Source organism: Antechinus flavipes, chromosome 5 (genome assembly GCF_016432865.1).
Source record: "Antechinus flavipes isolate AdamAnt ecotype Samford, QLD, Australia chromosome 5, AdamAnt_v2, whole genome shotgun sequence".
Taxonomy (NCBI): Eukaryota; Metazoa; Chordata; class Mammalia; order Dasyuromorphia; family Dasyuridae; genus Antechinus; species Antechinus flavipes.
The window spans coordinates 280191516-280211201 of record NC_067402.1 but is presented as its reverse complement, the minus strand read 5'-3'; the positions used below and the strand labels follow the sequence as shown (position 1 = coordinate 280211201).

Here is a 19686-nt window from a genome sequence, read left to right as displayed (position 1 = left end):
TGTTTTGTTTTCCAAACAAACGTTCACGTGCTATGGTGGTAGAATGGTAGATGCTCCTTAAAAACCTAAATATCTTTCTAAGAATCTGGCATTTTGGTCCCCAGGAGCCCCAGTGAATGCCAGCGACGGTCAGATACTTCAGTCCTGTGCCCTCCCAGAGCCCCCTGCAGGAGCCAGCTGCATTCAGCAACCAGGTATTTCACAGAACACCTTTGAATGTGTCAAACTTTCCTGACCTAGACCCAGAGCTTCGGCTCTCCGGGAAGCACACGTGAGAGTGCCCCAAATAGGGAGGGCAGGGCCGATCGGTGAGCCAGGGCCAGAAAAGAGCAAAACCAGAGGTCCGGCACTCTCCCGCTGAGCAGGCCGTCCACCTGCCCGCAACCAGTTCTTGCCTTCCAAAGGCCAATACATGATTCCCATGTTGTTTTATTTACGTTATTGTGGTCTTGTGTGTGTTCTGATATTGCATCTTATTTGCTGCCTTCCTTCTGCATCATTTTAGTCATTAACATCTGGATAAACTTCTCTGAATTCCTCAATTCATTTTTTCTCACAAGCAAAATTACGTACTTGGTCAACTGCTCCCTGACGGACATATTTCTGGCTCTTTGCTATTTAAAAAGTAATAGAAACAAAACCTTTTCACCCGCCTTTCACCCCCAACTACGTGCCCACCTGAAGGAGCACTGGGACCGCTGAGGCGCTACCTGTTCAGCCTCTTTTCTAGCTGAATTTCCCAGAACGTTCCTTGCTGAGCCCCCAGCGCTTGCCTTTCTAGTGCTTCCTCTCCCAACACGTCTCCGTTGCTGTCGTCTCTGCCGGTTTGAGAGATTGAGAGTTGGAACCTTGCTTATTTTCCTTTGCGTTTCTCTTCCATTTGTCATCTGCAGCATTTTTCATACAGCTCAAAGCATTCTGCATTTCTTTTGAAAATTGTGTCTGTTCCTTACTTCCTCCATTAACCACCAGCTCTGGGCCACAGACAGATGGGTCAGTTCACGGGATATTTTGGCTATCCAGAATTTGATGAGATTTTTTTCCCAGCTGATACTTATATTGGGTTTGTTCACACACAGCCTTCTTAATACGATGTGATCGAAATTAGAGATTCCTCTATTGTTTGTGTTCTCTTCTGCCCCTCGTTGATAATGCTTTTTCCTAGCAGGCAGATCTTTGAAAAGATTTTCTGCGTTCTTCCTTCTTAGATTTTAATTGACTGTGGAGAATTTCCAGCCTCCATCCCATGTGTTAAATTTGTACAGTTTGCAGATGGCTTATTACTATACATTCTCTTTTTCTCCCGATTAGAAGAGGAATGTCCAAAACCTTGGGTGTTTTAAGGCACCCTTGTGCCAAAACATCGTGGGCTAAGGAACCTTTTAGCTCAGAACCTTTTCAGAGGTGACGTATGTGTCGAAAACGTTTATTGTCAGTGTTTACCAGAGGAGGCTATTTGCCTGTACTTGTAAAACTAAGAAGATTTACCAAATAACCAAAATGTTTATAGAGAGAGCATTGTGAAGAATTCTTGTATATTGTCTAAAGAAGTTCAGTACACCAAGAAAACTTCCAACATTTCTTCTGAAATCAAATGAATATTTTAGGACTGCAGAAGAAAAGTAGACTAAATTGAGGGAGAGAGTGACAGGAGGTGTATTTACACAATTGTCACCCATAAATCGAGGAAAACGGTTGCCTCACCTCCTCCCACACGGGTGGATTTGTCTTTTCTGTTATTTATCGGATGGGAAAATACGTCCTTCATGTTTCTCTAGTTTGAACACTGGTCATGGGCCAAATTGGAATGTTTCCAACATTTGAATAAATTAATTTTATTTGTTCGTTTGGATTTTAACTCTGTCTCATAAGGAACCTGGTAGCCAGGAAGTAAAATGAGTCCTTTAGCTCAAGTAATGTGTCTTGTTTTTCAAATACAACTAGGTTACTCTCAGGGGAGTGGGATTTCACATTATTCTCATGAAGACAGTCAGCAGGCTTACATGTTAAAGCAAGGTAAGAAGCAAGCAGAATGAGCGTAATGTTCTCTTTGCCTTTTCTGTCCTAAATTTACATTTCTAAATATATAGGAAGAAGCTCCCTCAGTGGCGGGAAGCGGCCTAGGCAAGAAGAGGAGACTCAAAGCGTTGGCCCCAAAGTGCAGCGACAGAGCGTGAACTAGGAGTCTCTGCCCTAGGACCTCATCTCTTCTCCTGGTGTGGAAAAAAAAAACAACAAAATAGACCCACAGACTTGTTACTGCGCCTCCACGAAAGGGCAGAGTCACAGACTGAATCATGGAATTGGAGAGGAGACTGTATGGTCTGATGTTGGACAAAGCAGGGAGCTTGCGGGCCCTAACTTTCTGGCGAAAGTAAATGTCGAAACGATGATCAAACATCCCATTTCCCTGACTGTGTGACTATGTAAAACGGCAGGGCTGCTAGCTCTAGGTGGTTGTCACAGGCTCCCATCTAGAAGCACTTCCCCTCACCTTCAGTTTTTTCTAGATTCCTTCATTCATTCCGCCACTTTAGAGGCAGAGGTCCATTCAAGTTTGGAAATGAATGGGGCTGGGCAAGGAGGTGGGGTCCTGGCCTTTGTCTGAAGCTGCAGAGCCAGCCACCCCATGTCCTGCCCCAAAGCTGCCTTCCCCCATGCCCTTTCTCTGAGGCTCAAGGGGAGTTCAGATGACTCGAAGAGGCCGGGTAGACTTCTTGTAGCCGACATGTATTTAATTATGTACGATTTGAAGCTAGCTTCAGAAGCGCACCGGACTCCTTGAATTTGGTCTCTAAAGCCAAAAGCTTTCTTTCCTTTCTCCCGGCCCCCGGAACGGTCATTGATCTTGTCACTTTCATTTGGTGTCAAGCGGTTCCTTAAGTCTTGCTGTTCTAATTGAGTTTTCCACTCATTCGTGGCTTCTTTATTCAAATGGATTTATAAGCCCTCTTGAGTGAAGGGTGATTGCTCAGATTTTGGAGTTGCTGCAAGACCTCGCCAGCAGAGGGCCCAGATGATAGTTGGAGATGAATAGGAAATTATCTGATGGATTTCTCGTAATCAGAATTTTTGCTTTGTGGTTTTGCTCCCCTCCATTCAGAAAGAAATGCTGTTGCAGTGAAATTGGAGTCGAAAGTAATATTCCCTTTCAATAAATTATTTCAAAATGTTCTTTCTTGATGGAAACCAGTTACATTTTTGAGATGCGTTATTTCTAATGGCATTTCTATGATTTTTAAGTTTTTATTGAATTTCACAAAGGACAAATGGTAATTTGTATATAAAGTACTCGGTAATGAAATTGTTTAATGTAAATAGAAAATATTCATGATTAGTGCTAGACTTCTCAATATATTTTTGATAATCTTTCATGTGTGGAAAAAGTCAAAGCTGTAACTGCTGTAAAATTGAGAGTTTCCAGCAGACGTGGGGGAAAACATGAAGAGGCTCTGATTTTCTGATGTGATTTTGTTAACATTTTGAGGCACAGTTTTCTTGACCTCATTGTACGATCCAACTTTGCATACTTTGATAATATAAAATTTAGAAAATGTATGTAACCATAGTTGTTGGGTAGAGCGCTTCCAAACATAGCTGTGTCTCTTTGAAAACTTCATGGGCTCTGGTATGTAGCCATACTTGTGTGAAACATCATTTATATGTCCCCTTTCCCTTAATATCTCTATTTTTTGTTTACCGCTCAAGTGGCCTTGTCAATAAAGTGTAAATACAAAGCCCCATGTTTGTGAGTTGTTGTTTGGGGGTTTCTGGAAGAGGTGCCACATGGTGATAATCAATAAGACCAAAGCCCAAGTTCCCCATGAACACTGGTTCCATTGCTTTGTCGTCGCAAAAACTCTTCAATTTGGTCTCTAAAGCAGTAAGGTTTCTTTCCTTTCTCCCAGTCCCTGCAATAGTTATTGGCTGCTGCCCTCATTCATTGATCTTGTCACTTTTATTTGGTGAAAAGCAGTTTCTTAAGTCTTGCTGTTCTAATTGAGTTTTCCACTCATTCGTGGCTTCTTTATTCAAAAGGATTTATAAGTCCTCTTGAGGGAAAGGTGACTGCTCAGTTTTTGGAGTTGCTTACCTGATACGCGCTTGGGATTTTTCACCAGGGAGCTAGCATTTGAACAACCGGTGATTTTTATGGCCGCTGCCTTTCTTTGTCCACATTCTGGCTCTCCCTTCTCTGATCTTCTGGTGGTGGCCCTGTGGCTTGCTTCAGGAGCCAGGGGAAGTAGAAAGGTGCCGGATCTCTGGGCAGAAGGAACAGGACTTATTGCCAGTTTGGGAGCCTTAATATTATCCTTCAAGAAGCCATTTCTACCTCCTCTGCTGCCAGATCCTTTCAGCAAATGACTTAGAGGATTGAGGACGTCCACCTTGAGCTTCGCTAACTCTCCAACAAACCTCAAAAGCTTTTCTGGAGTCTCTTCCTGGAAAATGAACATTGTCCAACAACAACACTGCGACGGGCAACCTTGAGAGACTTTGCTCCTCTCAGCAGCGCAGTAGTCTGAGACAATTCTAAAAGGCTCATGATGGAAAATGCTATCCACGAGAGAAAGCATTACAGTGTCTGAATGCAGACGGAAGCAGACGATTTTCACTTTTTTTCCCTCTTATGTTTTTCCCCTTTTTTATTCTGAATTTCACAGCATGACTAATGTGAAAAAAATAGTCATGTGAAAATAGGGTGTTTTTTTTAAAAGAACTTTGTTGCTATTATGACTTACTTCATTCTCATGTCTCAACAGAGATCAGAAGTTTTTCTTTAAAAAATAAAGAATGAATGAACATCACCCGTCTTGTTGACAAACAAAGCTGAGCACTCTATTGTGCCCTGCGTACTATTCCTTCCTATCTCCTTCATTCAGGAGTTTGTGGCAGTAATCTTTCCTTACTGACATCTTTCCTGGCTGCTTCCTTGCAGTTTACAAGCATGTTCTGATTTCCCTTTCAGACCTATTCCAGCCTTGCCCTTCCATAGTGTTGTCCAAGTATTCTATGAAAAGAGAGAGAGAGAGCAGTGCAAAAACTGATATATGGTTATATTCTTGTCTTTAAGAAATGACAGTGGACAAGGCAAATGTGAGTCAGTTTTTAAAGGTCTGAAAAGACGGTTATTTCAAACTATCTGCCCATCAGATTGAGGTCGATTTCCTGCCAAAAATACTTAGGGAGGAAAATGTTCACCATGGAAATTCATGCCAATTTAAACTTATTTGATTTTTTTATAGACTTAAAGAGGGAGTAAAGGGAATAAGCATTTATATAGCACCTGCTGTATACCAGGCACTGTGCTAAGCAAATATGTCTTTGATCTTCACAACAACCCTGAGATGGACATGCAATTATTTTCCCCATTTTACAAATGAGGAAAGAAAAGGAAACAGGATTAAGTGACTGCAAATATCTCTTTGATCTTCACAACAACCTTGAGGGAGACATGCAATTATTTCCCCTATTTTACAAATGAGAAAAGAGGGAAACAGGATTAAGTGATTGCAAATTTGTCTTTGATTTTCACGACAACCCTGAGAGAGACATGCAATTATTTTCCCTTTTTTACTAATGAGAAAAGAGAGGGAAACGGGATTACGTGATTTGCCCAGGGTCACACACTAAGTGTCTGAGGCTGAATTTGATTCCAGGTCCAGTGCTCTCTCCACTGCATCACTCTCTCCCTATTTGCAAAGGGAAATTTAATAAGTGTAGTATTCAGTGAGGTATTAACAGATTCTCTCAGACTCTCCTTGTCAACAAGATGAAGAGATATGGACGGATAATAGATTAAGGTGGATTCAGAATGGTCAACCAGACCCCAGAAGTGCTAATTTAATGGCAACTTGGAGAGGAAGTATAATCCCTTCAACATTCTGACTGGTGAAAACATGGAGAATCGATGTAGGACATCATCAGATGACAAAAAACTGGGAAGAACAGCTAATAGGTTGAGTGAAAAACCTGGAATCCTCAAAGAGCTACATAGAATGGAATAGAGGGAAAACAAAGGGGAAAAAAACCTTCCTAACAGCTGCACAAAAACGGAATGGTACTGTGGGAACTTCCTTATCAAGGGAAGTCTTCAAGTGATTTCTGGATGACGTCTTCGAAGGTGATATCAATGAGGTTCATGATTTGGGAAAGCGATAAACACCATCTCCTTCTGCCTCTGCCTCTTTCCCTCTTTCTTTTCTCCCCAACCCCATTCTCTGTCTCGATGGATGGATAGACAGATGCTGACAGATAGACAGAGATAGACAAAGATACAGACAGACACAGATAGGTGGATACGACATAGATAATCCTGTGATTCCTTTCCAACTCTTTTAACTATGGTATTATAAATTTTGCTATGTACAGAGTCTATTCTAAGTCCCTTGTTGAGCCTTCTTGTTGGAAATGTATGGAGTATACAGACTTCATCTTTAATAAGTTTGATATATTTAAATGAGCAACAAATTTTAATAAAACCGTAATCTGCATTGAGGCACCCAAACCATACTAGACTAATCTTTATCGATCACCAGTTACCTATTTCTGCTTTCTGTCGTTTGTATTTTGCCAGTCTTGAGTTGCTAAAAAGTTATGGGAAATAAATTTAGAAAAAAGTATTTTGTGGTTTTAAAAGTCTCTGAGATGTCTGGGTTCTGGTTGGTTATGATTTAACAGGAGTTCCTGTTGTCTAATTTGTCTTTTCCCTGGTCCTGATCTTTCCGTCAAATTATTAAATGATGCATAAATAAAAATTTAGGGACTGTTTGAAAGATTCCTGTAATAGTTAATAGCTAACATTTATATAGTATCTATCAGGTGCTCAGGTGCTGTGCTAAGTACTTTTCACAGATATATCTCAAGCAATCCTTAAAGGTAGGTGCTATTATTCTCCCCATTTTACAGTTAATGAAACTGAGGCAAACAGGTTAAGTGACTTGTCTAGGATCACATAGCTAATAAGTGACTGAGGCTGGATTTGAATTTGAGTCTTCCAGACTCTGACCCTGCCCAGTAAATCTTCCTGGAGCATGGTTTTATTTAAATGTTAAAACATTAAGTTCCTACTATGGGAAGACGGGGTCCCTGCCCATATATAACCTATATAACACAAGCATGGAACGGATGGGTAACTATAGCACAAACCACCAGGAGCCTCATCCAGTGAGGTGTGTTTTAGGGCGTCCGAGCTCTAGCACACAACACGGAGGCGTCGGCCGTCCCTCCCACCGGGCGTACCTGCGCCGCAGGGAGCCGCTGCCCCTCCCCAGTCTCCCTCATCTGCGTCTGGCCACCGGACCCGGATGGCCCTGGGCACCGGCCCAGAAGTAGCCCCAAATACACCCAGAGCCGGGCACCCCGTCCCTCTGAGGCTGGGAGAGCAGAGCAAGGATTAAAGTCCCGTGGAGGAGGATCCTCTGAGAGGTCTCCATCCGCACACGGCCCCCCCAGGGCCACACGCGGGGACAGCCCATCACGTTGTGCCCTCGCCCCTTCCTAGACAAAGAGCAGGAACCGTATCTGATTTTTGTATCTTTCTCCAGCCCTTAATTGACTGACTGACTGATTGATTGATTGGGTACAACCAATGGAAAGCAGTAAATATGCAATTTGCATTCTTAGAATTGTCCAGGTATTGAAAATTTAAATGACTTGATCAGGGTCATGGTGTCAGTAAGTGTCTGAGGCAGGACTTGAGCCTGTGGCCCATCCCACTTGGCCCATCCGCGGAGTTTAGCCCCCGTTTAGTTTGTGATTTGAATAGATGTGATTGGTACGGTCCAATCCCTCTTCCCCGAGGCACTCCCCCGTCCGTAGAAGTATTTGGAACAGTCCAGAAAGGACGTATTATATTTCCCGCCCCGAAATGCACAAGCCAAGCTATGATAGGCTGAGTGAGGTTATGCCAGGGTCTATTCGGTTGTGTTGATAGGCTAGATTAAGGAAGAGGAGGAGGAGTTGTGGTGAGAGTCACAATGCTAAATTGTACTAGGCCGGGAAAAGCCAACCTGAGTTATCATAGGCTGAGAGGAAGCGATGCTGACTGAGCTGTGATAGGCTGAGATGAGGTTGCGCTGGGCTCTGATAGGCTGGGGCCAGGCTACGTTGAGCCGTGATAGGCTGAGGCGGGACCTTCATGAAGGTAGGCGAACTTCCCGGAAGAGAGGAGCCAGTCTCCGCTGATGGAGCTCGGAGCTGGTTGTCTCTCCTTGCTGCTGCCGTCCCGGGCAGGTGAGGTTCTCGGGGAGCGCTGGCTCCTTCTCGCCGCCTGCTCCGGCTCACCTGGAGTGGGCCAGGGCAGCCCCGTGGCGCCGGAGCCCTTGGACCCTGCGATCTTGTCAGGCATTAGGGGCACGTTTTAGAACTTCCGCCACGTCCTGTAAAACTTCGGGGGGCTTTGGGCGGGGTCCCTAGAACCGAAAGGGAGGCAACAGGAAGAGCATTAGCCGGAATCTAGGGAGCTGGCTTCAAATCCTGCTTTGCCACGTACTCCCGTGTCACTGAGCAAGTCACTTAACTTCCCAGGTCCTCAGTTTCCTCCTCTGTAAAATGGGGGCTTTGAACTTAGTGACCTTTTACTATGATCCCTGTCAGCCTCAAATCCGTAATCGCAGCTGTGCTCCTTGTTCTCATGGGCCGTGGGCCGGCCTCCACGGGCCTCAGTTTCCGTGCCTGGATTTTGAACCAGATGTCCTCCGAGGACCCTGCATGACCTTGAGCCAGTCATTTAACCCTTGGGCCTCAGTTTCCTTACTTGTAAAAAGAAGGGATTGGACAGCATCATAGACTCCATCCCTTCTGGTCACTCCTTGACTTAGAAAACCACAAAACAAAATTATGTTGCATTTCTTTTAATTGTCTTTATTTTTTTATTAAGTTTTAAGTATTTCCATTTTAATCCGGCTTGGGTCTCAAGCCAATGGCTGGCGCATAGTGTCACAACAGTGTTTCATCATCACTGCCATTGATAACAAGGTCACTCAGTCTTGGGTGAGAGACCACTGATCCCGGGGTGGAGCCCCCATTCCACTTCGAGTCTGTTAGGAAGTTTTCCCAGGCATCTGCCTCTTTACACTTTTCATCCTTTGCACTCGGTTCACAGAAAGTTGGAGTGGGAAGTGACCCCATAAATCTCTCCTACGCCCAATTTTCGTACCTAAATTTGTGTCTTTGCAATTTAGGAACAGAGGCGATTCATCTCCACTCTTGCTCTTTCTTACAGCCCTGGGGGGCCTAGGAGAAAAAGTCTTCCAAGTGACTGCCCTCCCAAAACGATATTCCCTTCCCACCTCCTTTGATGAGTTAAAAGTCCGTTTTGGATTCTGAATTCTGTTTGCTTATTATGAGAATTTTGCTTTTTTTAAATTTAGCCTTAAATATTATTGGATTTATTAGCATGATATGAAGATATCTCCCTAGATTGGAGCAAAATGAGCTGATTTTAAGGACCGACTGCTACTTACTAGCTGAGTGATCTCACCCGTGTGAGACATCTTATCCCCCCCAGGCCTGTTTCATAGTTTATAAAATTGTTTCTAAAGACCCATCTTAATCTTGGATTTCCTTGTATGTCAGGACTTAAGTTTTGTATGTACCAAAGCATGGCACTCTGTGGGTTACAAAGAATAAAATAAAAAATGGATTTAATTATAAGTCCTTTCTACAGTGGTTATTGACGCTTTGATTGTAATGTATTTATATTAGTGGACTGCTACTGTTTGGAAGCAGACTTTAGACTTTCTCCCTAATTCTAACCACTTTGATTTCATACAAAAGCTTTTCAATCATGTCAAAAATGGCCCCTTTAACTTTCTTGGTTATTCTAATGCCTTGTTTGGACAAGATTGTCCCTTATCAGTACTTGTGAAAGGTTATCTTCTCTAATTTGTTTTTGCTGTTGCTTTTACATTTAGGTCCCCTTTACATCCATTTGCAGCTTCCTGTGATTTACAAAGTGTGAATTCTAGTCTGGATCTTTCTGCCACATGGTTTTTTAATTTTCCTGGCAACTAGGGATATTTTTAAGGGAGACCCAACTGAAGATCAGGCTTTGCATGTTTCTGGCACTGTCTTGTTTCTGGGGGGAAAAAAATAAAGAATTGTTCTGTTTCTTAGTGATTTAAATCAGTTTCCTGGCCTAATTTGGGATAATAGGTGGCATTATTCATGGATAGTGTTGGATTGAGGATCAGGAAGACCTGTATTCAGGTTTCTCACATTTGTTCCTACTAGGGGGGTGGGGGGTGGGGGGCAGACAGATCATTTAACTTTCTGAGCATATTCAGCTAGGAGTGGGAGAGAGATTCTTTGAGAGAGGGAGTGTGAATACCTAACCTAACCAATCTCTGAACTCTTGGCCTAATTTGGGAACTAGGTAGCTAATTCTGCATTTGAGATGAATGGAAATAAGAGGAAGACAAGTTTTTGTCACAAGCTAAGGAAAAAGCAAAGGGGTTCCATTAAGAAGTGGTGAGCTCTCTGTTACTGTGGGCTGGAGGTAGTCTGGCAGATAGTTTACAGACATTGTGACCAGGACAGACTAGAGGCCCTTTGCGGCCCTCATCCGCTGCATCCTTATAATCCAGTTTCCAGTCTGAGCCCCCATTTCCTGACATTGCCATCTCCTTTGGCTTTCGTGGCAGTGGGTTCTTGGCTCCCTTCCCGCTGTTGCTGACCCTCCTGGATCCCTCCTGGATCCTGGATTTATTTTAGAGACTCATTTCTCAAAACATCTCCCTCACCTGCCCTACATAAAGGTGACCTTTCTCCTTGCCAGAGCACCCAGTCTCTCCAGCAGATTGCCCCTTTGTCATCGCCGTACTCGCACTTCTCCCATCCCTCTTTCTCAGCCATCCAGGGTGTCTGCTCCCTTGTGGGGGTAAGAGGGCCTATGTTGGGCGCTTCTTTTTTCTTTCTGCCCACCCTCCTGAATTCTCTCCAAGCCTGGCTTCCGACCCCTCACCCAGAACAGCACTATCCATGATTAGCCAGCTATAACTGTGCAGGTGAGGGAGGCTGAAGGAGGAGCAACAGGAGGCAGGACAGGAGGAGATCAAGAACAGAGGGTGGGCCTGGTTTTGCAGAAGATGATAAAAGACATAGGGACACTTGGGGCTCCCCAAGAAGAATGCTGAGAAGTCAGAGGGAAGCAAAGGGAACATGGGACCTCCAGGAGGACAACAGGCTAGGTTTAGGACAAAGGAGTGGAAAGAAGGGATCAAAGCCAGGGAGGGGAGGAAAAAACACATTCTGGTGATTATTCCGAGAACAGTTCTAGATGTGTTTTGAATAGTTCTACAAAATAATTCTGGTGATGATCAAAGCTTCTATTGCAGAGCCTTTACTTACCACAAACAGGACTGTTTCAGTTCTTTGTAGATGTGCTTAAAGCCCTACATTGAATTTAGAATCACTTTCTTCCTCATAACATCCCAGGCTACAAACACTAATCTTGTTATAATTGCATTGTATGGAAGGAACATAACCTTTTTATTTTAGAGACTCATTTCTCATAACAGTCAAGAACCCCAGGTTTTCTTTCTAACTTTCCTCTTGAGCTTTGCTCAAGGTGGTGAACTCGGGAAGCAGCATTGATGACTGACTAGAAGTCCTTTTCATAATGCAAAATGGCTACCCAGCAGTTGCCCAGGTTTCTGCAGTGCAATAACATTGTTATCTTCACTTACCACGATTTGTTTAGTCAGGATCCAACCCCTCTTATAAATTGTTGATTTTCCTCCACTATGGGTACATGTGTTTCTTCCTTCATCTCCACTCCTAATGCACCATCTTGGTTCGCCTGTCTCCATCCCATAGTAATCTCACTATGTTGGGGTCTTATTCTGCACTGACTTCCCAGTGCCGGCCCTCATGGTCCTCTGTCCAGGCTCATGGCAGACAACTCCTCGTTCTGCCCCTGGTACTCCCCGGGCCCTTCCATTCCTAGCCGAAGCCTCCGCACTGTTGCTCGGGCCATTTACACTCCAGGTACCATCACTCCTTTCCGGACCCATTTCCTCAGCCCCTTCCCCGCAGGTGACAATTTAGTCTCTGCCCTCTTCTGGGGAAGACAGGAGAGGAAGCCCTCTGCCCTCACATTTTAGGTGACATTCTATTTGTACGTGAGCCCTGCCCCCTTTATATTCTAAGAGTCAAGACATTTGTCATTTGTCATTTTCCAGAGACAAGGTGGTCTAATGGATATTGTCAGGAGAACAAGGGCCAGCCCTTGCTTCCGATGCTAGCCGAGTCTCAGCTTCCGTTTCCCTAAAATGGGGAGCAGAGTAAGTTATAGCCTGTCTTGCAGCCTTTTCTCAAACCAGGGAACATACTTTACAAAATATAAAGTACTGTAATAAATACCATTTCATTCATTCATCTTTATGCTCCGAATGGCTTGCATATCACAGACCCTTTGTTAAAGAGGGTCAAATTGAGGTCTTTTTAGTTCCCTAGAGGAAGCTCCTCTTCTAGTTTCTAAACTAAAATAAGGCAAAGGGATTCTATAAAAGCCATTTCAGGCCCCATGTGGGATAAGGAGGAGGAAAATTAATTGGCTACATTGAAAGAAATTTAATCTCCTTTTTCTTGTGCAGCATAATATTTGTGGAAATACATATAGAACTATACATGTTTAAGATATATTGGATTACTTGCCGTCCAAGGAAGGGGGGGTGGGGGAAAGAGAGGGAAAAAATTTGGGAACACAAGGTTGAAAATGATCTATGCATATGTTTGGAAAATAGAAAACTTTAATTAAAAAAGAAAAAGAATTTAATTTCCCCTCTCTGGATCTCTGTTGAGAGAGGGATGCTGTACAAGTCTAGCTTTTGGAGAGCCCCTCCCAGACTCCCTGCCCCAACCAGGCACAGGTCTGGCATGAATATCCAGAGCCTGACTTTGGGGGTCTCTGCCTTGTCACTACTTGTCATGTCACGCAGAGGAATGTTTGTTTTCCCTCACAAGAGGCAGCAGGCTCAAATTCTGCCCAGTCTTGATGGAAAGAACAGCTGGGGCTAGTCAGAGGAAAGGAGATGTAGAACACAGGATAGACTGTCCCAAGGGGAATGCGCTTCCGCGCCGGAGAAGGAAAACTAGAAAATCAGCTGGTATCTGTTTATCTCTGTATGGGGACCAGGGCAAGGCTCCAACACTCCCTTACTTCTCCTTCCCCCGACATTAAGGCGGGGAGGACAAGATGAATAATTGGGAACATAAGAGAAAGGACAGAGACCAAAAGTCTAGGAAGAAAACTGAAGTACAAACAAGTTCCCAGACAGGTAAACCAATAGATTCATAATCATCACAGAAGGTATAATGAGAAAAAAAAATGCAGCTAGGTACCATGACAACAGTGTGCAAGTATTATAAAATTAAGGAGAATGAAACAAAAATACAAAAGTGGAAGCAAATTTGGCCAAAGAAAAGAAAAAGATGAACTTTAAAAGAACTAGGACACTAATACATTGTTGGTGGAATTGTGAACTAATTCAACCATTCTGGAAAGCAATCAGGAACTATGTCCAAAGAGCAATAAACTATAAAACTCTGCATACTTTTGACCAGCAATATCACTGCTAGAGAGTAGTTTCCTTTGCTATTTCTAGAAAGTTTCCTCTTACCAACAAATTTTAACCATTTGATATTGCTAGAATGTGCTGGCAGTCTGGTTTCTGATTAATTCTATTTTATTTTTTCATATCAAATTCTCTCCCTTCACCCTCCTCCATCCATTGGGAAGACATGAAATACAATATCATCTTTTATACAAATGAAGTCATGCAAAACATTTCTGTATTAGGTCTGTATCCCAAAGAGATCAAAGAAAAAAGAACCTTTATGAAAAAAATATTTGTAGCAGCTTTCTTTGGTTGCAGAAAAATGGAAGTAGCATGTCCATCAGTTGGGGAATGACTGGGTAAGTTGTACTCTATGAATGTGATTGATAGAATATTGTGTTGTAAGAAAGGACAAAAGGGATGGTTTGAGGAAAGACTTAGATGAACTGATACAAAGTGAAGTGAGTAGAACCAAGAGTGTTGTACCCGGTAATATTGTAAGGATGATCTGTTTTTCAAAAAAAAAAAAAAATTTGATTATATTAAAAAGTTTTTGTACAAACAAAACCAATGTAACCAAGATTAGAAGGGAAGCAGAAAACTGGGGGGAAAGTTTTACATCCAGGATTTCTGATAAAGGCCTCATTTCTAAAATACATAGAGAATTGACTCATAAGAATATAAGCCATTCTTCAATTGATAAATGATCAGAGGATATGAACAATTTTCAGATAAAGAAATGAAAGCCATTTCTAGTCATATGAAAAAATGCTCTAAATCACTATTGATCAAAGAAATGCAAATTAAGACAACTCTGAGGTACCATTTCCTACCTCAGATTGGCTAATAGGAAAAGATGATGTTATATGTTGAAGGGAATGTGGGAAAAGTAGGACAGTGCTGGTGAAGTTCTGAAAGATCCAACCATTCTGGAGAGCAATTTGGAATTTTGTCCAAAAAGCTATCAAAATGTGCATACCCTTTGATCCAGCAGTGTCTTCACTGGGTCTGTATCCCAAAGAGATCATAAAAAGGGGGAAAAGGACCCACATGGGCAAAAATGTCTGTGGTAGCCCTTTTTGGTGTAGTGGTAAGGAACTGGAAACTGAGTGGATGCCCATCAGTTGGAGAATGGCTAAATAGGCTATGTTGTATAAATGTTAGGGAATATTATTGTCCTGTAAGAAATGACCAATGGGATATTTCAGAGAGGCCTGGAGAGACTTACATGAACTGATGCTGAGTGAAGTGAGTAGAACCAAGGGAACATTGTACACAGCAGCAAGGTTATATGATGATCAATTCTGATGGATGTGGCTCTGTTCAACAATGAGGAGATATAGGCCAGTTCTAATAGATTTATAATGGAGAAAACCATCTCAACCAGAGAGGAGATTGAATATGTCACAACATATTATTTTCACCTTTTTTGATTTTTGCTTGTTTTCTTTTTTCTCTTTTGATCTGATTTTTCTTGTGCAGTATGATAAAATGGAAATATATTTAGAAGAATTGCACATGTTTAACCTGTATTAGAATACTTATTTTCCAGGGTAACAGGGAGGGAGAAAGAAAAATTTGGAACACAAGGTTTTGCAAGAGTGGATGTCGAAAACTTTCTTTGCATATGTCTTGAAAAAGCTGTTATAAAAAAAGAAAAAGGAATGCTGTCCACCTCCAGAGATACAAAAATAATGGACTCAGTGCAGATGTTAGACCTTTTTTCACAACATGAGTGATGCAGAAATGTTTTGCATGACTTCATTTGTATAACAGATGATATTGTAAATCATGCCTTCTTGTTGGGTGGAGGACTCATGAAGGGAGAGAATTTGATATGGAAAAATAAAATAGAATTAATCAGAAACCAGATTGCTAGCACATTCTAGCAACACCAAATGGCCAAATCCTGACGGTAAGAGGAAGCTAGTAGAAATAGCAAAGAAAAACAAATGTAATAGAGACTTTAGCAGACAGAGCCTCTCTCTGCTTCTACCTATGAAGGAAAGAGCAAGAAAGCAGGTACAAAGGGAGAGGGAAAAGGGTAAAATCTAACAGTCTGCTATGGTCTAATATGAAAATGCATAGGCAAGTCAGAGATCAAGACGAGGTGGGGAGGAGATGGCACTGAGTATTCGATTGTCACCTTAACCACAGTCCTCACCTTAACCACAGTTATGGAAAGAAACCTCTAAATCAGCCAGAAGTGGTAAGGGCTTTAGACCCATGTTACAGATGAGGAAACAGGCACAAAGTGGAAATGACATGATGTACAAGCAAGCTGATGGAATCTAAAAAGAGGCAGAAAACCAGTGATGGCTAACCATTAAGTTCTTTGTTTCCCGTGACTATCTTAAGGCTCTAACAGTCTCCTCATCTTAGTGACCAGTTATACCAGAAGTCTGGTTCTAAACCGCCAGTCCTTCACCTCTTGGTCCAGCAATCTTTGTACTATTAAAAGACTGACTCTTTTAACTTGATCTTAAAATTCTACTGTATGCTTTAATGTACATACTGTGCTGTTTTAAATCGGTGATTATGCTTAAAAGCACAGCTGCACATAGAGACCCAGCAGCCTACCTTTCCATTAGTTAGCCACACCAGCAGGAAGGCCGTGCCTTCCAGATTGTTAGCCAGAGAACCATGGATAACCTGGTGGCAACTTTCCCTAATTTAAAGCCAAGTGCCTCTGAAGAAACACAACTTCTTAAAGGTTGGCCCTTGCAGGTGTTGTTTACAAAGTGACAATTCTACTTCTAAAATGAGAATTGACATAATTAGTAAGAAAATTTAAGTATCTATTAACAAGGAAACATTCTCTTCCTGTATAATTCTGCTGATTCAACATTCTCATTTTGACCAGCCTTCAATTTAAAAAATTAGAAATGCAAGATCTTAATGGACATTTTCCAGAACGAATTTAATTGAAATTTTATGCTGTTTTGTAATTACTGGCTGGCTTTTCTAAGGAATGGTAAAAATGTTCCTAAAATCTCCCACTGACTTGTTAAAAATCAGGATTCATGTACATTTTATTTTCGTGTATCTTAATGACTTTTTTTTTTTTCCTGCTGAGGCAATTGGAGTTAAGTGACTTGCCCAGAGTCACACAGCTAGGAAGTGTTAAGTGTCTGAGGCCTGACTTCAGAGCTGGTGCTCTATCCACTGTACCACCTAGCTGCCCCATCTTAATGACTTTTAATAGTATCTGCTTTTGTGAGACTTCATTTGGGTTGATTATAATTTGATATCTATGCAAATAAGCTACTACTTTATCAAGTAACATGCACATCTTCTAAAAGTGAAGGTTTTGTGGAGTTGTACTGTATCAGAGGCCACAACTGCCAAGGTTCCCATCTGGTTTTATCAAGATGAATTTGGCAAGGTCTCCCAACTTCCCCGGAGGGCTCCATCAGAGAGGATATCTCTCAGGGCTGTTTTGAGGAAATGGCTTTTTATGCTGGAAGCAGTACTGAAACGTGAACTGCTGAATAGTGGAATTAACCTGAATCTTTGGGAAATGACACAATTTCAGTTGGCTTAGTTTAAAGTTAAACTAATCCTGCCTAGAAGCAGCACTAACTCTACTTTTGCTTTCTTCCAGATATTTAATACACTGCCAGCTCCGCAATGGTGAGAGGCATTGGCCACGGGATTCCAGACATGTTTAGGATGTTACTGATGAGATCCCAGCCATGCCCTCTGTTTTCTTATAAAAAGATCGAAGCATCCAAGTATGAACCTTTCTTAAAGTACTTCACCTCTACAACTGACAAACAACAGCCCAAACATGAGAATAATGCGACCGTGGGAAACCTCTGCAGGTTATCAGTTGACATCAGGAAAATCCGAAGAATAAAGGGATGGGTGCTTTTCAAGGAGGAAACTTATGTAGAAGAAATTGCCAACATCTTACAGAAAATCGGCACTAATGAAACGGCAATAGCCAGCATCTTGGAACGCTGTCCAGAGGCTATCCTTTGTAGTCCAGCAGCAGTCAATGCTCAGATAGACCTGTGGCAGTCTGTCTGCCGAAATAAAAAAGAGTTAGTGGCATTAATAGAACAATTTCCAGAATCTTTCTTTATCGTTAAAGACCAGGAGAATCAGAAGCTTAATATTAATTTTTTTCAAGAATTGGGACTCAAGAATGTGATCATTAGTAGGTTCTTGACAACCGCACCCAATATTTTTTGTAATTCTGTAGAGAAGAATAAACAAACGATCAAAATGCTACAGGAAAGTTACTTGAATTTAGGGGGCTCCCAAGCCAACATGAGAGTTTGGCTGCTAAAATTGTTGAGTCAAGACCCGTTTATTCTATTAAATTCTTCTACTCCCGTAAAGGAAACACTGGAATTTCTCCAGAAGCAAGGATTCACAGACTTGGAAGTTCTCCAACTTCTGTCCAAACTCAAAGGATTTCTTTTTCAGCTTTCCCCTACTAGTGTACAAGAAAGCATCTTTTTCACTAAAAACACTTTTAAGTGCACAGATCAGGACCTGAAGGAACTGATTTTAAAATGCCCTGCCCTTTTGTACTATACTGTCCCAGTTCTAGAAGAGCGAATTCAGGGTCTCTTGAAAGAAGGGGTTTCTTTATCTCAAATAAGAGACACACCAATGGTACTTGAGTTAACACCACAAATTGTACAGTTCAGAATTAGAAAACTAAATGCTTTGGGATATAGCATAAGGAATGGAAATCTAGAAAATCTAAATGGAACCAAAAAAGAGTTTGAGTTCAACTTTGGTAAAATACAAGCAAAGAAAGAAAGACCAATATTTAATCCCGTAGCACCCTTAAATGTTGAAGAGTAACATAAGGTAATTAGGGTGCCTCTGTACAACCGTATGGAAGAGTAATTAAACATGGCCAACAATGTAGTGGCTGGGAACACTATCCTCCCAGCACACATTTTGTGGTCCTGATGGAGGATCTGAGTCGTGAGCCATCACTAAGGCTCTCAGCCATATCATTTGCTACATATTCTGGACTTTGTGATAAATCATACTTTTGTGATGAAATGTAATCATGAAATGTAAATGTGTATAGAAAACCTTTTGAGCCATGTTTCAATAAAAGTTAATATCATTCATCCAGTAGCATGTTAGTTTTTTATTGTTTACTCTGGATAGCAACTAATTAAATTATAAACAGATCCTTTCAGAGCAACTTGACAAAGATCTCCCAATGATTTCAAGTTTAAATATATCTCTGTTACAATGATGTTACAATCAGTGAAGAAATTAATGTAAAATGTTGGTAATCTGATATGATTGCTTAAAATTCATGTAATTATAGAAGCTGTGTCTTTTTTTAGCCTGAATGTCTTGCTTTTAAATTCAATGATGCTTTGATTGTACTTTACATGAAAATCCCAACTAATAATTGTAAATAACATTGTAAATATGACCCACTTTAAAGAAACCCAATATACCAAAAACTCCAACTGTATACAACTATTTTTAGGAAGCACAGTTCCTTTTAAAAGAGGTCATATCACATGGGTCCTTAAAATAGAAGCACTCAGATTTAAATCATTCCACTTCCAAAATTGAAATTTGATAAGCCTATTATGCAAAGCAAGAAGCTACCCATGCATTTTATACGATTTGCATACCAGGAGATGTGGGTCCTGCATCTATGTAAAATTATTTTTTCTCACTTTTCTAGCCCTGCTGATATGGCAGAATCAGAAAACAGTATTATGACAGATATTCAGCTACAAAGGCAATCATACATCCTCAGTAAAGATTAATACATCAAAAGTGTTTCAAAGAACAAAAGTATTTTGTGGGCAAAATATGTCTGAATTTTCTTCAACACCAGGATTATAATCATGTAACTAGGAGAGAAATGGCACGGTCTTTGTCAACTCAAAATCTAGGTAAAAACACCTTCCTTTGAAAACAAGATCCTTACCCAGAAAGATCCTTTAACCAGGAGATACAGACAACAAACATGTCCGGATGCTTATGTCAAAGAGTGGAAAAGGGATGATCCCTCAAGGAGCTTATGATGTGAAAAGGAAGAAAAAGTCCACGGCTAATGTTCCAACTGAAAGATTATGAAAGAAGTCTCCACATTCAAAGATAACAGGCAACCAGTGCTGCACTGGTA

The 19686-nt window shown here is 41.5% G+C and overlaps 2 protein-coding genes across 4 annotated transcripts in view; both read left to right on the top strand.

Annotated features, from left to right (window-relative positions):
- The window catches only part of CRY1 (cryptochrome circadian regulator 1), a 65939-nt gene extending 48684 nt beyond the window's left edge, over positions 1-17255 (top strand). Inside the window, exons 11-13 of one of the 3 annotated variants that reach the window (XM_051961492.1) lie at positions 105-194; positions 1945-2016; positions 2091-3737. In XM_051961492.1, the coding sequence (XP_051817452.1) occupies positions 105-194; positions 1945-2016; positions 2091-2182 (254 nt within the window). In that variant the 3' untranslated portion in view covers positions 2183-3737. Of the gene's footprint in view, positions 1-104; positions 195-1944; positions 2017-2090; positions 3738-17166 lie in introns of those variants that run through there. The other 2 variants (XM_051961495.1, XM_051961494.1) reach the window with 2 other exon arrangements.
- MTERF2 (mitochondrial transcription termination factor 2) lies at positions 17193-18661 on the top strand. The gene has a single exon (XM_051961496.1). It carries the CDS (start codon positions 17193-17195, stop codon positions 18381-18383), a length of 1191 nt encoding a protein of 396 aa, XP_051817456.1. The 3' UTR covers positions 18384-18661.
- The last annotated feature ends 1025 nt before the right edge of the window (positions 18662-19686 follow it).